Source organism: Lissotriton helveticus, chromosome 7 (genome assembly GCF_964261635.1).
Source record: "Lissotriton helveticus chromosome 7, aLisHel1.1, whole genome shotgun sequence".
Classification (NCBI taxonomy): domain Eukaryota; kingdom Metazoa; phylum Chordata; class Amphibia; order Caudata; family Salamandridae; genus Lissotriton; species Lissotriton helveticus.
This window is the reverse complement of record NC_136068.1, coordinates 637,093,037-637,113,860: the sequence shown is the minus strand read 5'-3', so window position 1 is coordinate 637,113,860 and position 20,824 is coordinate 637,093,037. Positions and strand designations below refer to the sequence as shown.

At 43.4% G+C, this 20,824-nt stretch overlaps 1 protein-coding gene across 1 annotated transcript in view; it reads right to left on the bottom strand.

The window, feature by feature from the left end:
• Positions 1-1,945: 1,945 nt before the first annotated feature.
• The window catches only part of GREP1 (glycine rich extracellular protein 1), a 96,668-nt gene continuing 77,789 nt past the window's right edge, over positions 1,946-20,824 (bottom strand). The window contains exons 24-33 of the mRNA XM_078653218.1: positions 20,558-20,623; positions 17,183-17,263; positions 15,298-15,372; positions 11,726-11,803; positions 10,212-10,289; positions 7,615-7,671; positions 7,217-7,276; positions 4,358-4,402; positions 3,677-3,733; positions 1,946-3,315 (exon numbers count right to left, since the gene is read on the bottom strand). Coding sequence (XP_078509344.1) covers positions 3,290-3,315; positions 3,677-3,733; positions 4,358-4,402; positions 7,217-7,276; positions 7,615-7,671; positions 10,212-10,289; positions 11,726-11,803; positions 15,298-15,372; positions 17,183-17,263; positions 20,558-20,623 — 623 coding nt within the window. The 3' untranslated portion in view covers positions 1,946-3,289. The remainder of the gene's footprint in view (positions 3,316-3,676; positions 3,734-4,357; positions 4,403-7,216; positions 7,277-7,614; positions 7,672-10,211; positions 10,290-11,725; positions 11,804-15,297; positions 15,373-17,182; positions 17,264-20,557; positions 20,624-20,824) is intronic.

Here is a 20,824-nt window from a genome sequence, read left to right as displayed (position 1 = left end):
AATGGCAAGTAGGTAGATGTCGATATTAAATAAAATAGGACTGAAGAAGGATCCCTGAGATACATCACACTCGATGGAGTAAACCAAAAGGGGGGAAAAGTGACCATCGAGATCTATCTGAAATAAAAGAATGAAGCCCTTTCAGAGCTGACTTTCAGATGCCAAAGTCTGACACCTAGGGAATAAGGACTGAGTGGGAGATGGTGTCAAAAGCCATGGTCAGGTCTAGAAGGACCAGAGGGTGGTACCTCCTTGCTCCCTGATGGTTCTGAGGTTGTTGATATCGCCAACAGTGCGGCTTTGCCACTGTGTGGTGGTTGGTGTTCTGTCTGAGAGGGATCTAGCAGAAACCTTTCTCCCAAGTGGTGTTCAGGAGAGTTGAATGCTTTTTGGCAAGCATAGGTAGTAGCGAGGTGGGTCTGTATTGACAGGATTTTTTACCTTGCGAGAACTGCTGCGGACAAAATGAGTTTTAATGTATACTTTGCTTATTCCTTGATTGGATGACACATGAACCGCATTTTACGGATGGCTGTGGTTATGCAACTAGTTGGCATATATTGCAATGCAGCTTGTGAATAGGGCACTAACACAAAGTGCGAAAGTGGGCACTGACAAAATGATACGTATATCCTTTTGTCAAAACCTGATAACCAGGTGGAGTCTCTAACAGGCATAGATTCAATGAAAAGGGGCAGCGCTGCACTGCAAGCAATTTTGCTGCACAGAGCTGTATCATTTTAAAAACACAGGGAAGCACCACATTTACAAGAATACGGGGCACACCTGCGCTCTCCTCTGCGCCGGCACTAAAACAGCAGCTGCGTGATAACGCAGGCACTGGTGACTATGTTACAGGGATGATTGTTGTTGTGCAGGAAGGGACACCTTCCTGCCCAAAAATATTCTTCAGTGGTGTTTTGCTCCTTCTATGTGTGAAACGAGGAAGAAGAAAAAAAATTCTCCTCGTTGCGCCACACTTACGTCTCTCATGGGGAGACGTACATTTGTGGCACTGCCTCAGATTTACAGATCCTTGTAAATCTGGAGCAGTGTCAAAAAGCAATGGGTGTTGTGTGAGAACGCCCACAACAACACCCATTGCATGGCCTTTGCAGTAGAACACTACATCGAGGAGGACCATATTTACAAGGCGGCGTTAAGCCACGCAAAGTAGCTTAGCAAAAAGTCGCAAAAAGTGACACTCCGGTGGTGCAATGTCCTTGCAAATATGCCCCTCAGTGACATGCAAAGTCTCCGTGGAAACCTGCAAAGAGTCTGCACACCTATCATGATGTGAGTCAGCTCATGTGCGGGTAAATACTATTAGCCAAACATACTGCTTATTGGAGTGGTGCTGTGGATACTACAGAAAAGGCTGCATATCTTGCAGCAGGATCTCTGCTCCTACACCCCATAGCACCTTGTCAGGCAGAATCATTAGCAAGAGGTTGAAATAGACTGACTGCCATCTGCACTTGTGCCAGACATTGACCAGGGCCAGACTTGGAACCCAAAGCAGCCCTGGCAATTTTGTCGGACCAGCCCCTTTGTGTGAAGCACAGCTGTTTTTGTTACTGGGGGCCAATATTGAAGCATCTGTATACACCTGAGATTTCCTCACATCTACTTGCAATAGTAGTCAACTAAGTGATCACGTGTTTGTGTGAGCATATGTGTATTTAGATTGCCTCCATATTGCTCATATGAACATATAGATGAGCTCTTAGCAATGCAAAGTTAGTTATCCGTGAGGTCTTCACGTTGGTTCTATATACAGGAAGTCTCCTCAGTGCTACTATACAATTAAAGAAGGCCCCCTCCCTGCCGCAAAACTGAGGCAACATCAGGTTTCTGCACGCGTACATGACAATTCTTTAATGCTCATATACATGCGCAGAAGCATTCGCTGCGGTACACACAGACATAACTGATGACATTGAAGTTTTTGTTTTAGGTTTTTATTGATGTGGTTGAGGTCAGCCTAGATGACAGATGATCACACTGGCATTCCTTCTGGTCTTACAGACATTACAAACATGTTTCAGAGAGGTCCTCCGGTGACACAAGTCACTCAAGTTGATTACCAGAATGTTACACACCGGGGCCAAAGTTAGGTTCCTGCGGGTGTCTTTAAATTAGCTTGATGGTCTCATATTTCAGAGCTTGTGTTTGGTACCAGAAGCATGTTCTCGTCTTCCACGGTCACTGGCATTCAGCATATAACCTCTGGTACCATGGCTGACATCACTTCTTGGAATTTTCCGCACTAGGCATGTTACCAACACAAGGTGCGACACGGGTGCAAGATTAATAATGGGGAACAGAGAAAACTTTATTCTCAAGAGCTTAATTTGCGCCGGTGGTTGCCAATGCTCGGCCACACCACTTATTTTTAAACACCAACGCTTGTTTGAGAGTACACCACATGGTGGCACCAGAGGCATCTTCTCTGGCTAGGCTCTTTCTCATCAGTTAACTTTCCCCACCCAATACACTTTTCGAACATGAGGCCCTTCCCCTACCCAGGGACCTTTCATCACATGAGGCAAGTGACACTTACACCACCAGAGGAGCCTTTCCTGCCTGAGTATCTCTTTTGAAATATAAGGTCCTTTCCTTTCTCAGGGCCCTTTCACCACCTGGGGCACATTTTCCATCTGAGGCATATTCCTCTCCACAGGCAGTTTTCCACTTGTCAAAAGCAATATGACGTACAGCGCTTCCCTACCTCAGGCACCCCCCTTTACCCTCCCCCAAAAGAGTTTCTCCCACTATGAAGACCTCCTTATCCTGAGATACGTTACATGTGCCACACTTTGCACACACAATATCCTTCTTCAGCCAAAGCACTTTACTGTGTCAAGTTCTTAGAAGACTTGAAGTTCCATTATGCCCTGGTCCTTTCCTACCAGAAGCCTTCTTTTCCCAACCCTGGCCTGGTAGTCGTGCACCACTACTAGTCATTCTTTACTCAAGGATATTTCCTGCAAGATTTAATATTGAATGTTTAACAATAGGTAATTTACTAAGAGAAATAGCCCATTCATTGCTTCAGCCATGTGCTCTCTTGTGCTGTCCCCTCTCCATTCCCCAGACCCTTCCCACCACCCCCTTACCCCACATGAAAATACAGTAAAAAAAAATATGGACATTGGTTACAAACACAACATAAAAAACAGTGATAAAGACAGAGAGATGAGGAGTTCTAGCTCAAGAGGTCTGTGGTCGGAGCTAAGATTCTGTTATTGTCTGTGGTTGGCCTTCTGGTACTTCTGTGCATCTTCCGTTAACATTTACCGTTGGCGCATCCACCTGCAGGAAAGGATAAACAAGTTGGTGTGGTTGCTACAGCTGGCTGTTCACCCATTTGAGCCCATCCACAACTAGGAGTGCTGTTTTTTTATGCCAGTGCCAATCCCAGGTGACCACCCACATCTAGGGCTCAGAGGTTCTACATTTGTGTCAATCCGAGAAGGTCCACCATCCTAGAGGTGACAGATCTGTAACCCTGAGCCACCTCCATGTGCCCACCCAATACTAGAGAGACATGCTCTGGACTCAACTGCCAATATCTTAAGCACATCTAACCCAAGAGGTAAACAGACGGTGAATCCCTATACACATTTTGAGACACTACTCAACCCAGCTCCCTCCTCCCCACGGGGTCACTCACCTCTATAACCTCCATTTCCCAAGTAGCCATTCATTCCGTATTTGGATTCTTTACTACCTGGAAGTGTAGGAGAAAGACTGTGACATAGCTGTAGAGTAATACCTACCCTGCCTCTCCCTTTGGCCTAGTTTATTAGCTGTTGTTAACCATTGCATGGCATGTGACTGACCCTACTCCCAGCCTCCTGGAATTTTAGAGGCACCAGCATTTCCAGAAACCTCACTCGTTCCTGTACACCAAATGACATTGGTATCCTATCAAGGTTATACTACCAAGCAGGGTCACTTATCATTTGTATCTCTTACTTCCATATCGATGATAATATTTACGTTTAGTAAAGCCCGCTCCAGAATATGAATTAACTCTCAACCCCTAAAAAATGCATGCTTTATTTAAAAATCAACGATTATAATTTATTCCTATTTACAGGGAAGAATGGCTGAATCAGCCCAGGAGGATTTTTAACCACTGACCTACAGATTACACTAAGACAACTGCTGTAGGCACATTAGCCCACTAGGCTATATTACTGGCCAAAGGAAACGTGTATATAGTAGTCTTCTAAATTCTCACTTTGCTAGTGTAGTTGACCGCACTCACTTTTACACGCGCCCTGAACACCCACAGAGCGCCTGCCTCCCTCCTCTCTATGCAAATGCATTAAAGAAAATGGCGACCTACCGTATGGATTAGGCATTTGTCCGGCTCCCAGTTGCGCATATCCAGCTAGAAAAGAAGTCAATGTGGTCAGGAGTGCGGGCCAGAAGGGTTGTCTATCTCTACGAGAATGAGGCTCTATGGGGAGGAAGAGGATCGGTGGACATGGCACTACCTCTTCCAGTATAGGGCACTCTGGGGATGCCCCTGTTTGCCCAGTAGGTGCTCAATAGCAATACACAGTAGGAGGCCTCGGTGGGGCTTCCAGCATTTTTCAGTATTGAGGCTTCCGGTGCCTCCTAGTAGGATCTCTCAGAGAATGACCCAGCCTATATGGAAGGGGTTGGGCTTCTCAGCATCTCTCAGAAAGGGTTGGGAGCTAAATGAAAACTGTCAAATGTGGATAAGGTGAGAACTCTCAGGGGCTTATTTACAAGGCCCTTGCGCCACTTTTGCATCATTTTAAACATGGGAAAAGTGACACAATGGTGGCCTAAGGGGCTTGTAAATCTGCCCCTCAGTTTCCACCTGTTTGGAGCAATGTAGGGATATTCCACTCCTGTAAAGAGGAGGAAAAAGTGGGATGTGCCATTCTATTCCGACAGGACATGGTTGGTCCGGTCCATGATCTCCCTGTAAGGAGAGCCATTGGCACTATGTCTGCATCTCACCTCATAAGCCAATTGTTGTCCCAACTTCCAACTTTACATTCCCAAACTTACAGAAGTCAGGAGACTCTTGCACATCTTGTTTAGTGTCTTAAGCAAGCAGAAGCCCAGCAACAGGAAAGCTGAAGCATTACATGCCGAGTCTGTCCGCTATGGCGGAGAAGCAGCAAGCAAGCAGGTAAGAGATAATTCAAGAATCAAAGCTCTCAAGAAAAGGGACCAAGCCCCAGTGATCTTCAACCACACCAAAAATAAACCTAATTAATGTTGAGGATCCAGCCCGCAGTAAGGATATCCCAATTTTCTTTCACCAGAGTGCAGTGAAGCCTACCCCTATAGTGGGGAGCCCAAGAGGCGGTGTGTTCTTCCTGTGGGTAGCCTTTTGCAGAGAACTATCCCCTGCAAGCTGACTGTGCTGAGTCAGCTTTGCAGACTTGGAGTGAAAGTCAGGATGGAGCAAAAGCCAAATAATTTTTCATCCCCTCTGCCCTTCCAGTTCCCTTCCCCCACCTCCCTCATCCCACCACCCTGATACCTTTGCTGGATTTTGTGTTCATGGATTTGGACTGAGCTGCATACTCCAGGAGCGGCTGTCGGCCCTGCACCTCCTGCAACGGAGCCAGAGTTCCTGGGAAGCCGAGAATGTTCACAATATTAGCACCCCCAAGCATAGCCTTAGTGGTCTCTCATTTCTCACTTCAAAAGGGGAAGGGAATTACTTGTTACTACTTGGATGCTCTGGGAAAGGGTGCTAAAGAACATTGGGAATAGGATTAGAGAAACATTGACTATGGCAGCAGATGATGCATACCAGACCAATTTGATCTGCTAATTCCCCCGTATCCTCATGACAAAGACCCTTCTGGTCTCCACTATGGTGCTTATGTTCTTAATAATATTACCCTCCAATGTGTGCCTCAAGCATTTGTGACTTAATTTGCATTGTTTGTCTCCACTGCTGCTCTGGAGAGTGTGCAACTGTTTTGTGAATTCTTAATAGGTCTAAGTGAAAACAATATTTCTAAGTCTCCCCTCTAATACTAAAAATAGTTGTGTATTGAAAGTGGACAGCTCTTCCTCAACATTTAAAAAAGCTATACATCTGTCCACGATGCCCTCATCGTAGGAGGTTTGAGAAGGGCCGTAAAAAGTTTTGTAATAACAATTTAACAAAAAATTAAACCAATAAACCAGCCACTTAGAATGCCAAGTAGTTCGAGATTTTTAACAAACTAGCCCATATATATTACAATATGTGCAGCTCTTTTCTTGCTCTAAGGTGGGTCAATGTTTCTATCATTTCTACCTGTCCTTCCTTCCCCCAGTGCTGACATTTTTAGAATTTCCGTTCTCATGTGTTTCAAACTAGCCCCTTTCTGTTTGCCTGTCTCGAGACTACATGCTTACGTTACGTGCTTACGTCCTTCTGACTCCACGCGCTCCAGAACAGAACTCAACTGTCTAGATGACGCACTTCCACTTTCCACCTCGGAACTACAGCTTTCTTAATCTTTCTGTGCTCATGTAAACTCCACGGAAAATGATTCTATGAGGCAAAGGAATATATTCTGGTTTTCCTCCGTACGTGGGGGCATCCCCTCAGCAGAGTCCTGTGCAGGGCACTGAAATACATTCCAGGTTGCCCCCCTTCATTGTGCAAGAGCTCAGCCCGCATCTTATTATGGACATCTGTTCACCAAATTACCATAGTTAATTTAAGAGAGGTCTTGCATTCTGTGATCCCGATGACATCACAGCATTGGCATTCTAACCCACCCATCCTACTACATTCGTCTGAGGGGAAGTGGAGGTAAATGAGTGAAAACAACAGAATGTAATTTAATGGGGTCTTTGGTTGCTTCTGTCATCATGACTCTAGAGACAAGGGGTAGGAAGGACAGGTCAAAGGTACTAAAGGTAAAGGGGCTGCACCAATCCTGCTTCAGAAGACACATGAACCCAGTTCTGCTATTGGAGAGTCTGTGTCTGCGTTAAGCCCTCCCCCTGGTCACCGCTGTGTATCCCCAGCGTCATCACCCAGCTGTCCAGAGTTGCGCGGTTGTTAGTAGCGATACCCGCATGCCCATAGGCCTGCGAGGGATGGGGCCCCCATCCCCTGGGCAGCAGAAGGGTTAGTAATGCTGTAGACATTGCTCAGAGAGGAGAGATCCCCCTTAGTTTAGCTCCAGAATACACAGTGCCCACAATGTCTCACCAGGCGCCAGTCCTGCAGGCTGTGCGTCGCCATTCAGATACCCCATGTTACCAAGCGTGCCTGAAATCAAGGACAAACAAGGGGGTGTAAGTGAGAAGGAGAAACACAATGAGAGAGGTAAAGGGGGTGTCTGGAGGTCACAGTACTTAAAATGTAATGTATAAAAATAATTATACTAAAACCATACTTTCAATCATAATTACAATGCCCACAACTACAGTTTTAAAAATGTCATTTTGCATACAAACCATAAAAAACAAATTAAACCAAGTCTAAAAGTAAGCATAGTGTTAACCTTGAACTCAACTCTATTTTTTGTTATTTCTTTGGTATATGTTTTTCTTTTGATGTCTTATGACAGTATACAGAGAGAATAAAGTCTGATGGTGCCAACTTACCATCCAATCCAGTGGGGATCACAGGCTGACCACCATATGGAAGCTGAGCTGCACCTGCTGCAAAAAAAGAGAAGTAGTGGTGGGAAGGGGGCAAAGAGGCACAAAACAGGGTAAGGAATACAACAGAGGGTAAGAGATAGAGGGAGAGGTGGAGATTTGACTTCTGAAGCAATCTGAAAGCACTCTAGTTTGCAGTGTCCGTGCATGTATTGTTGTTGTTCCTGCCCTCATTTGACTGGCTGGTCCTTCTCCGGATCACTGAGTAGCTCCTCCCACATCTGCAGTTTACGCCCCACTCCTGACACTTTTTGGCACCTTTTCCTACTATGGCCCTGATGCAAGCATTTGGTCCTTTCTCCAATGCCCAGAACAGTATGCTACTGTGATTTCACAGTCATTACATCATGGTACCTTTACCACATGCTTTATATCAAAGCAGCTTGTACATCAGTTGTTGTTAAATTGCGTTATTTTACATTGTGAGTCACTACTTTGCGATGGTAAGTATAATACTGAGTGTTTGGACTTCAGTGATGGGTTGAGTATAGCGGTATTAAGTTGTTTTTAGGGCTCATGGATAGGTTGAGTATAGGGGTAGTATGGGTTTTAGGGTTTAGGAATGAATTAACTTTAGGGGTAGTAAGTGATTTTAGGGCTCAGCAATTAGTTGAATATAAAAGTTGTAAGCGGTTTTTGGGGCTCTGAAATGGATTGAGTATAGGGGTCGGAATGCTTTTTCGGGCTCAGGGATGAGGTTAGTGAGTACAGTAGTAAGTGAGTTTTAGGGCTCAGGGATGGATTGAGGAAGGGAGTAGTAAGGGGCTTTAAGGCTCATGGATGGATTGATGGTTGGGGAAGTACAGGTTTTTAGGGCTCAGGGATGGGTTGAGTATAGTGTTAGTAAGGTGGTTTTAGGGCTCATGGAGGGGTTGAGGTTAGAGGTACTAGGGGGCCCTTCAGAGCTAGTTGTGTGACATACTGTTCTATTTTTGAGGGTTCAGATCATTTATTTTGAGGGGTCAAACTGGGCATGTAGAAATTTTTTAGGTGTTTTATGTTTTAAAATCCGTATTTTTGGAAACACATTACAAAACAAATGCAATGTAATCGTATGAGTTATATATAGCTACACTTTGCTTACAGTGACGTGACGTAAAGGTATCTGATGTAAAGCACCTCAAAGTAGAGCATCACAAAGTAATAACTGACAATTGCCCTGAACCTAATACACTCAAAAATAAAATACACCAGGAAATCTTCTATGCTTTCCAGATTTGTCATTAGCTCCAAGGTGCTGGCCAACTTCTTCTGGAGAACGAGAGTCAATGTCGTTGAAGGAACAGTGAGTCAGAACACAGAACATCAGAGTAGATACCAGAGGAAAGGCATTCTCACAACTTTTATTGACAAAATCAGTGACTTCCTCTTCTTTTCAACACAATTTTCATCCTGCCCTTTCGAAGAGGGTTCCTTTCTCATTTATTTGGGCATATTCACACCCTTGCCGTTATTTATATTTTTTTGTTCCCATCTGCAATTTTGCCCAGTCTGATCTAAGCTATTCTATGGCAGAAGTTTTGGGGAATAAAAGGTGTACATTTGTTATTCTTCTTTTAGGCTCAGCCTACCTTGGACTATACTACTTCACCCTCTGTAACCGAAGAAACTGGGCCTTGATGCGCAGAGGGTGACATCGGAAAAATACTTTGCTTAATATAGAGCGACTTTCAATAGCAGTTTGACAGATCATTGTATTATTTCTTTTAACGCATAATTTTTAATTCACTGAGGACAGAACTGTTTTACAGGTTTAAAAAACTGAATAAAAAAAGATGACAATATTTTCATAAAAATAGCCCCCTCGTCATGAAGTGATGCAAAAGTTATATTATATATAGAAGTAACATTATATAATGGCCTGGGGGATGGAAACAACGATACAGTGTGGGGAGCAAATGCAAAGACTAAGGGATAAAGAAAGCAGAATGGCATTGAAAATGGGTTGAGAAGTTAGAAGGGAAGGCATGAGATGGACCGGATGTATGTTGTTACAACGCATGCTTTTACCACGCATGCCTTTACCACGCAGGTTTTACAACGCAAGTCGTTACAACGACTTGCGTTGGGGGGCGCTGGATAGTGGAATAGTTTAATTTACTATTCCAACTCCAGTCCCCGTGGATAGTAGGGAAGGTTTTGGATAGTAAATTAAACTATTCCCTATCCTACAGCGCCCCCCCAGCGCAAGTCGTTGTAACGACTTGCGTTGTAATACCTGCGTGGTAAAGGTACTGCCTTGTAAAAGTTGCGTGGTAAAGGATGTTTCCCGATGGACCATTCACTGGCAGGACGTAACAAAGGAAACATCATAAAAAAGATTGAGGAACGCTAAATGTAGTGTCTGGGCCTTTACACTGAAAGAACGATGCAGTGGCATGGAAGTTATAAGGGAGTTATTTAAAAAGTACAACAATGTAACAAGTGATTGCAGAGGCCACACCCTAAGCAGGGACAATGGTATCACAACGGAAGTACTCTGCAGTGACAAAATGGATATGTGGATAATACTATTAGATTATAGAATCTTGTACATTTACCATATTTGCCAGCTGCTGGATCAACATCAAGTCCTCCCTGAACTCCTGCTTGTGCACCATAGGGCAACTGTCCGGCACCTGTAGGAGTAAGAAGGAGTCAGTGTCAGTAATGGACTCACAGTGAACCCATGGAAAGACCTTTGCCATGACAGGGGAGTGGGCTGGTCTTAGACTATCATACACTTCTTCGATGAGTGACTGGAAAATTTACTAGAGAAGTCATTGGAGCAAACACTGATGAAGTCATTGTAGAAGGTTTTGATTACTATATTGGAGAAAATAGTCGTTATGCAGTTGTAGGATGCAATTTTTCAGAAGATATTCAAAGAAATATCAGTAACAATGTTGGAAAAATAGCAAAGAATTTGCAGAGCTTTTTCGTGGCATTATTGGAGATAATGAAGAAGTCTTTGGGATTTTTGTGTTAGTTCTTCTAGGATGTATTAATAAAAAACAGGGGATATGAAATTGCTAAGTTATTAATAAAAACACTTCCAATAAAGTTACCATAGAAATTACTAAACATTTTGAAGAAAAAATTACGAAAATATGTGTAAAGTTAATAAATAGGTTGTTAAAAAAGTAATATGGAGGAACTACAGGAGATTTAAATGACAAATTTAGACACTATTAGAAAGGCAGGAGAAGCATATTTTGGATAATGCATTGATGTATTTATTAAATATAGCATTTACTAGTACAAAATACCAATGGCAAAGTTAGAATAGACAATTCTGTTAATTCTATTGAAGCCATTATTGAAGAACCTTCTAACATGGTAACGGAAAGGTCATGAAGTTAGTGGTGAGAATAGTGGTAAAGCTAGAGAGTCATTTTATTGGCAAGGTTAAAGAAAGTGATATTGTAGATGCTTTTGATATCGTAATTGAAAACAACTTAATAGCGAATTTATGGGGAATGAATATAGTGACGGTATTCATAAACTGAATAATCTATTGTTCGGGCTATTGAGGTTATTGGAAAGGGTATTTATTGTTATACAAAAAATAAATTAGGAAGGCATAAATAAAGCAGACAAAAAGCTCACCTTTCCTTTCTAGAACCCAGCATCCCATCCTAGAAACCCTCTCTCTTTGTAGCTCTGCCTTCAGTTCTGTACTGCACATCACTGTGCGACAGCTATGTTTACTCTTTACCAATGCCAAATCATAGAGTGTTATTGGGGAAATGTTTGCAACAGTATTAATGTAGTTGATAGTAAAGTGATCGTGCAAGCTATAGAAACTTGTCGAAGACAGCACTGAAGAGTTTACTGGAACCATTACTTGAGGGTATTAGAGAAGTTGTGATAAAGCCAACAAAGGCGCTGTTGAGTCCACCATTGAAAAAAGCTATTGATAGTTGTTGATGAAGTTGTTAGGGAAGTTATAGGTTACGTAACTCATGAAGGCACTGGGAAAGTTATTGATTATTCTAGCGGAGACATTGTTTGTAAAGAAATTATAATTGATGAAGGCACTGGCAAAGTTATTGAGTCATTGATGGTATTTTACCATATTTGGCAGCTGATGGGTCAACGCCGAGTCCTCCTTGAACCCCAGCCTGTGCATCATACTGGGGCTGACCAGCACCTGTGGAGGGAGCGCAGTAGAATACAAAGTTTAAATGGTGCTCAAGCTATACTGTATTATCTTCTGCATTATTTTAGGGCCTTCTCTTGATCTATCAGTTGTGACTTGTGGGGAGGAAGAGCCCTGACCTTAGAAGGAATTCGCCAGTTGTAGCATAGTGAATGCTGTTTGGTGCGGCAAGGAATATAGGGTCTCGCAGCCTTGAGATTACTGCACCATTTAGGTGATGAACGTACAGAGATCCCTGACAGTTTATCGTGGAAGGAAAAAAATCTCTCAGGTCTTTGGAACTTTATTGTGAGTTTATATTATCTGAATGAGTGACCAATAAACAATTCAAATCCACTTCAGTCCAGCTCTGACCTTTGAGGTTCCTTTTCCTTTTGGTGCTCTGGACTACTGGACCTCCATAGTAGCAACAGAGCCAGACAACTGCCCAGGCCTTGGCATTTCATTGAAACATCTATGACCAGATGTATGACCGTTTTTGCAGTCGCAAACGGGAAATAGGCCCATTTGCGACAGCAAAATAGGTCTGGCCCATGTACAAACCCTATTTTGCGAGTCGGTAACCTATTACCAACTCACAAAATAGGGTTTGCTACTCGCTATTAGGAAGGGGCGTGTCAAGGGCATCCATTCCTAATAGCGAGTCCCAATGGTATGTACAATTGTTTTACAACCGCAATTGCGTTAGCAAAACACTCACAGTTTACCACCTACTTCAAGTAGGTGATAAACCACTTGCAGACCCCTTTCCCTATGTGGCTCGCATAAAAAATATTTTTCAAGAGCAGGCAGTGGTCCCACGGACTTCTACCTACTCTTAAATAATGAAACAGAAACGTTTCATTTTAAAAAAAAATGCATCCTGTTTTCTTTTAAAGAAAACGGGCTTCATTCTTTTTTTTAAAACTGCTTTATTTAAAAACCAGTCACAGACATGGTAGTCTGCTGATTCCAGCAGGCCACTATCGCTGGGAGTGCTAGCGAATCCCAATGGGGTCGCAAACTGCACCTGCCTCATGAATATTAATGAGGCATGCAATTTGTGCCCCCATTAGGAATCGCTAAGTGTCTGAGACACTGTTGTAAATTAAATTTTGCAAGTCGCAAATTGCGAGTCGCAAAACAACGCAATGTGCGATTCACAAACTGTAGGGGTCATACACCTGGCCTCCAGACTCTTGTGCAATTTTTCGTCCTTTAGAAAAGTAGACACCAGGTTTTTTCATCCACCCTTGAAAAGACCCCCCCAATGACCTTTAGCCTTATGAACATTTGGGCTCAGATCTGGACACAGTGCAACAGACGAGGCCTCAAGATTGAAAAGAGAACTTAAAATGTAGCTCAAGAGACCAAACTACAGATGCAATTTTGGATCCCCAAATTTGGAAAATGATATTACATAATGGTTGTTTGGTAAATGCCACAATGCAAAAATTAAGGCATGGTGGTACCATGTAGAAGACGATGATGTATTAAGGGCCATGCTTGTGTTGGGTGGTGAGAGAACTTTTTTACCTTATTTTGCTGTAGAAGGGTCAACACCCAGTCCTCCTGCAAGAGCACCGAAAGAGGACTTGGGAGCTCCTGCAGTGACAAGGAGTGGGTGGAAGTGTTAAAAATATAGCATGTAGTGAGGACTTGTGATGGAATGCGGGCTTGATATCTCGTACCTACCAGGTGGTATAACATTCCACGACAGTGCAACTACACCCATATCAATCACAATAGTAGTCCAACACCACAGAGGCCATTTTTCAAAAACAGTGGGACATGATATGACACGATATAACCAAGATTTATAGACGCATATCCCAACATGAGACAGCTTTCAAACTGAGGACACGTTGGTAATACACCCTGATGCGCCTTCTCATTATCTATCCCACTACCTCGGCGCTTTTCTGGTGGTGCAATACCACGCCGGGGAATTTCTTCATATATGGTGGTCATGTCCTCTCCTAGCTACCTATTAGAAGGAGATCCTTAATTACATCAAAGGGGTAGTGGGCAATCTCCTTCCAAAATCTTGTAACACAGTAGGCCTAGGCATTCCTCCCGTAGATCCAGAAGCAAGGACTCACACAGACTGGCGATTCTTAAATCAAATGTTCATAGATTCCAAACAGCTTATCGCCTCACACTGGAAGAATCCCTCTACCCCGCCCGTCACCCAATGGTTCACGCGTCTTTGTCATGCCATGGCTACGGAGCGTTTATCCCACAAAATAACAAACACGGATACCAGGTTTATTCATATCTGGCAGCCTTTGCTAGGCTATTTCGAGCGTCTGGAGTACTCTTGCTTTACACCACCTAGGCTCACAGCGCTCCGACTATTCGAGGAGCAACCACATAGCTGTACCATCAACCCTCCCTTAGGGAGATAGCCTACGAACATATATCCTTTACCCCTTCCCTCTCCATTCTCCCTTCACTCCGTCGCCCTTTCACAGGACTACTTTTGTCCCTGTTGCCCTATCAGACTTTATAGGCATTTATTTAACCGTTTTTATACAAATCTTTCTTTGTACTTTGTTAATTATTCCAAACAACTATATATGTAAACTCCAACCTAGCTGAGTCCCCTTATTGGGCCTCTTCTTACATTACTGTATTAGATATCAAACTTGCACAGACCATGCTTGATTAATCTGCTGTACAATTACACTGTGCTATACTGTGTTGGATGCCTTTGCATACTATCAGCACCCTGTACTCCTTGCTTTTTTTTGTAATACAAATGCTTTCCATAAAAAGATTTCTTGCAAAAAAAGAAATATAGCATGTGCTGAGAACAATGATATCAGCTCTTTCTTCTGTCCTTATGAAAGGCTGGTGTTAATAATATGTCAGGAGCGGATAGGGTCATAGATAGCCACATTTCAAGTATTTTAGTGACACATTTCCACATACTTTTCTGGGGGTAAACATCGTTTAGCACGAAGTTTTAACAACGCGGTACCTTTAGCACGCATCCCTTACAACGCAAGTCGTTACCACGACTTGCGCTGGAGGGCGCTAAAGGATTAAAAATAGTAAATTTACTATCCCAAAACCTTCCCTAGGGTCCACGGGGGCTGGTGTTAGAATAGTAAATTATACTATTCGAAATCCGCACCCCAAACGCAAGTCGTGGTAACGACTTGCGTTGTAAGGGATGCGTGCTAAAGGGATGCGTTGTGACGGTACGCGTTGTACCGTCATACATCCTTTTCTGGGACAAGGGTCTCAAAGCAAATCTATTTTCATATAGACCTGTCTGCTTTTCCACTCATTTCCCATCAGATGCAGACTACAAACCTAGCTTGATTTCCCTGCTGTCAGGGGTGCCTCTGTCCAGTAACCGCGATGAAAGCTGGTCACTATCTGAAGGTTTCCTGACTGCAGGATGGAATGAATGCTGCCTGTCAAGCACATGCTTTCCCGACCACATCTTCATACCACTAACCATCTTCATCTCTGCACCATTCCAATTCGCCACATACCATATTTTCCAGCAGAGTAGTCTCCCAGTCCTGCAGGCACGATTGGCTGCCCGTTGTACGGCAGCTGCCCAGCACCTGCAAGAGAGTAGCGGCTGCGTTGAGAAATCGCCGCATACAAGCACAGAAAGAAGAGAGGGCAGAAAAGGAATCCGCCAAGTACCATTGAATTGGGTAAGAATAAACATCCCTTTTTTGTCAACAGGACTCAGGGATACATCATGGGTGAACGTGTGCTGACACATACACCTGATATGTTATATTATTTTCTTTACTGGTCATTTTGAAACCTGAAAATCTCATTCAAATTGGCATCCAGTAGCCCAATGTTCTGTAGTGTTAAAAAACATTATCACAGACGTAGACTTCATAATTGAAGGACTTCCAAATGCTGATACTGACAAAGACTCTGGGTCCAAACTGGCTGTCACAAACAAGAAAGTGTACTTGGGTCTACCAACGACATTTTAGATCAGCAGTATTGTATTGTATTGTATTTTATTGGTATTTATAAACGCACACTACCCTTTGACGAGGCACCAAAGCACTTTTCGGAGAGTACGGTGCTACTCCGGAACCCAAAAGGATAAGTGGTGGAATAGTTTAGTGAAATTTGAGCTGTGGATATGAGAGACTTTTAGTAGGATTGATAATAATGGGGGGATTGAAGAAGGAAGAGTCTAGAAAGTGTTATTTGGGAGATTAAAGTAGTAAAATGAGGTTTGGGATGAGTAATTCGTATTGGATTACGAATGGCTCAGCAAAATCCCACCGATTTCCATAATTGCAAATCTAATTCCTCTAAAAACCTAGGCACAAGTCAATAATACTAACCTACTCTCAGCTTGACTTTTATAGCATTTTGAGTATAACGGCTATGTTACTTGGAAAGAGAGTGAATGATGTTATACTACTACACCATGGTCAAAGTATCGATCTGCAATATTCGCATGCACTATTGACTACTGTTATTTTTTCATGGTAAGTGCATGTGTTATAGTGGATGCAATATTTTTGTAGGTTGAGATTTCACCCACATTATAGTAACAACTCAATAATCTCACTCTCCATGGATCAATGTAATGCGCGTTAACATTCATTCATAATCCTGGATATTTCTAAGGAAATTAAAGCTTCAGTTAAAACATGACTTGAATTATAAAATGCAAAATCTGAACAGTGGCGGCTCCTCCACCAAGGCAGAACAGCGTCCGCCCACTGCTTTGCAGCAGTGTTAATGAAGTAAACATAAAATTATAATAACTCATTGTTATTATCATTTTATTTTTTCCTGCTGCAGGAGCTTTGCAGGGCAGGGAGGGGCGTGGCTGTCATCACAGCCAGCAGGGGGAGGAGTTGTTTGTGTACTTAAGCGTGCGTGAATGTTTGGCCGGCTGTCTTTGGCCGGCCAAACTGTCATGCGCACTTTGCATGTGCTCCACCCAGGCTGCATTACAGCCTGGGTGAAGAAAATGCCCAGTCCCCCAGCCCCCATTTGGGAATTGAACCACGACGTTCAGACCAATCGCAACACTGCATTGCAGCGTTGTGATGTGCTTAGGGGAGCCTGGGTGTTTCCTATTCCTGCCAGGGGAGACAACGGAGGAGAGACGATGGAGGAGAGACGTTATACGTTTTTTTTTAATCTACCCTCTCTCCCTCTCCCCCTCCCGCCTCTTGCTCTCCCACCCCCAATCTGTGCCAGCCACCACTGAATCTGAATGGACGAAAGTTTGATTTTGTGGTCTACGGGGCTGATTAATCTGTTGCCTGGGAAGCGGGGGGTCCTGGATTTTGTTGACGTAACACAGTATAGCACCTTAATTGGGGAACTGTATCTAAAACCCAGCCAATAACAACTCTGCTGGAGCCTTGATAAATACATTACCATATTTCCCAGCTTTTGCATTGCCATCGTAGGGGCCAGCAAGTGGAGCAGAAGGCTGAACTCCGAGAGGACCAGCACCGGCTGTGGAAGGAGCGGATAACAAAGGTTAAGAGATAAAATACCAGAAGAAAACTTCCAAGTGACATATGTGATCTCTGGCCTATGAATAGGCCAGGCATGCTCTACTCTATACGATTATACTATGTAAAGAATAGCGTGGTATGCTAATATCGTGGAATGAATATTCAGAGTCAAAATATCGAAAGGTAAGTGCATGTGGAGGAAGTATAGATTTACTATTCTTAACTCCACATCTATGCACCTTAAAGGTCTATCTGTCGGTCTATCTATCTATCCATCTATCCATCTATCTATCTATCTATCTATCTATCTATCTATCTATCTATCTATCTCGTACAAGGTACATTTATGCGGAGATAGGTATAGACACTCTATACATGCTTACCTTTTGATACTTTGTCCTTCGATAGTGTATCCATGATATTTGGTGCATGGTTGCTACCTCGATATTCCTGACATGCCTTCATCACAGAGGCACCAAGCAACCCTGTCTCAAGAGAAAGCAGAGTTGCACGAGCTCTGCAGCCTCCACCTCAGAAGAGTCAAGCCCCTTCTATAAGACTGTTCCCTGCTGCCAGGTCTTATCCCGGTCAGTGCCACATGAATATCTCGGATGGGGCCTCTGTAGGTCACAGGTGGAACCCAATGGTTAATTTGGTAAATACACATAAGTTTCAGGGCTCTTGTCAGGAGGGAACTTGCACCAGCCCATTTCTTCTGTAAGTGCTGCCTAAAACAGAAACAACTACTAACCATGAAAGTGGGGAGAGGTTGTGGCGTAATGGCCAGAGCTGCCGACTTCTGAGCTGGGCGAACCAGGTTTGAGTCTCGGCGTCGACTCAGCATCCTGTGATCTGGGCAAATCACTTAGGGCCAGATGTACGACCCTTTTTTGCAGTCATAAACAAGAGAACCTCCCGTTTGCGGCCGCAAATAAGGGTAATAGAATGTACAAATGCTATTTTGTGAGTCACTGACTCGCAAAATAGCATTTGCGACTCTCGCTTTAGGAAGGGGCATCCCTTCCTAATAGCGAGTCAACATGCTATGTACTAGTATTTTGCAACCGCATTTGTATTGTATTGTATTGTATTGTGATTTGTAAAGCGCGATTGCTGCCCAATGGGCGTCCAAGCGCTAAAGCATGGAGAGCAGAGCTGAGGATGGCGGAGACTGAGATTTAAGTGGGCCTGGCAAACAGAAAGGTTTTCAGTTGTTTGCGGAATGAGAGTAGGTTAGGGTTGGACCGGATTTGTAGTGGGAGTGAGTTCTACATTTTAGCGGCCTTAAAACACTCGCAGTTTACCACCTACTTCAAGTAGGTGGTAAACCACTCTCAAAGCGGAAGGGGTCTCCAGAGGACCCCTTCCCCTTTGTGAATATGTTGAAAAATATTTTTTAAGAGCAGGCAGTGATCCCAGAGACCAAGAGCAGGCAGTGATCCCAGAGACCACTGCCTGCCCTTAAAAAATGAAACTGAAAAGTTTCATTTTTCTTTTTTAAATGCATCCCGTTTTCCTTTAGGGAAAACGGCTGCATTTTAAAATTAAAAAACTTTATTTAAAAAGCAGTCCCAAACATGGTGGTCTGCTGAGTCCAGCAGGCCACCATCCCTGGGAGGGCCTGTCATTCCCAATGGGCTTCCAAATTGCGAGAGGCTCATTAATATTCACGAGCCTCGCAATTTGCGACCCCATTGAGACAGGGGTCAATCCTCAGCCCACTATTATTTAATATTTACATCACGCCTCTAGCGAGTATTGCAGAAAAATTCGGACTCACTATTTTTTCATATGCAGATGATACTCAATTAGTATTCTCCTTATTAACCACTGAAAACAGTAACATCTCCTCCCTACGCTCTGGGCTACAGAACATAGCGAAGTGGATGCACTCCAAAAAACTAAAATTAAATGGTGACAAAATCCAACTATTAATTTTTGGAGAACAAAAAGAGCTCTGGGGACAAACACACTGGCCCACAGAAATGGGTCCCTCGCCAATAGCAGTTCCTTCGGCTAGAAATCTAGGAATACTGATTGATGACAATCTGACGATGCGTGATCACGTAGCCAAAACAGCGTCAGTCTGCTTCGCCATTTTAAAATGGCTAAGGAAAATCTTATGGCAACTTCCTGAAGGCGCACAAAGAACCGTAGTGCAGGCCTTGATTGGCTCAAGGCTGGATTATGGGAACATTCTTCTCCTTGGTACCAATAAAGAGACCATACAACGACTACAGGTCGTCCAAAATGCGGCAGTGAGGGTGCTTCTAAATCTACCAAGGAGGGCGCATGTCTCCGAACATTTACGCAATTTACATTGGCTCAAAATGGCCAACAGAACCAAGTTGAAAGCGTTATGTTATATGTTTAAGATAAACACTGGAGAAGCCCCAGCGTACCTGTGTAAGCTGGTCCAAAAATACATCCCAGCCCGTAATCTTAGATCAACACATTTGGCAACATTTGTTGTTCCGAGATTTAAACGAGCACGAATGGGCGGACGCTCCTTCGGATATTTGGCACCAGCTTTATGGAATTCGATTCCACTAAAACTACGACTGGAACCTAACTATATAACATTTCGAAGAGGTATCAAGGCATGGCTTTTCGACCAAAACTAAGATTCATAGTCCACTCCACCTGGCTTATGTTTCGATCCAAGGTGCCGGGAAACCCTCAGGGTAGCTGTTGCGCCATACAAATGGAATAAATAAATAAATAAATTGAGAATCGCAAACAGTGTAAAACACACTGTTATACATGCAAAATAGCGCATCGCAAATTGCGAGTCACAAATGACTAGCAATTTGCGATGCACTATTTTGCAGGTCATACATCTGGCTCTTAATTCCCCCATAAATGAATATGCCCTGAACTGGTGCTTAACTGGTGCTCATAAAAAGCACTGGTGTGGATGATTAAGTGCGGGTGCTGAGCACCGGAAACCGCCGGCTCAAATTAAGCACTGGTTGGACCCTACATTTTGGAATCTAGTTCTCATGAGGAAACACCAGCCACATATCTCCGTCTATGTTTCTAGGGAACACATTCACTAAATATTTGTCAGAAGGCTATCTCCAGAATGATAGCCATGTCTTTGCTTCCCATACACTGTGTTATAGTACATTAGCTTCCAATTATCATACATGGAGCTATGTTATGAAGTATACATTTTTCGCTAACAAGCACACTTGATTTCGTTGGCAACCGCTTTCTGTGTCATCATTCCTTCCTAGCATGCTCACCATGTCTTGCTTGGTGTTATACAATTATTTTGAATAAGTCCTACCATATTTCCCAGGCTTTCCTTCGGCTCCGAGCTGGGCTCCACCATAGGGCTGCTTGCCGGCCCCACCTAGAGGCAGAAGTACACAGGATTAGGTGATGCTACTGACCACTCGTATGGTGCAAACAATTTTATGCTCGAGGAAATCAGATAGTCTGTGTTCTAAAAATATTTTATAAATAATATATGTGTACTAATTATAATGTCATTTTTCATGAACGGCAGTAATCTTGTGCACAGGGGCAGGTTGAGTTAAGGAGCTGTATTTAA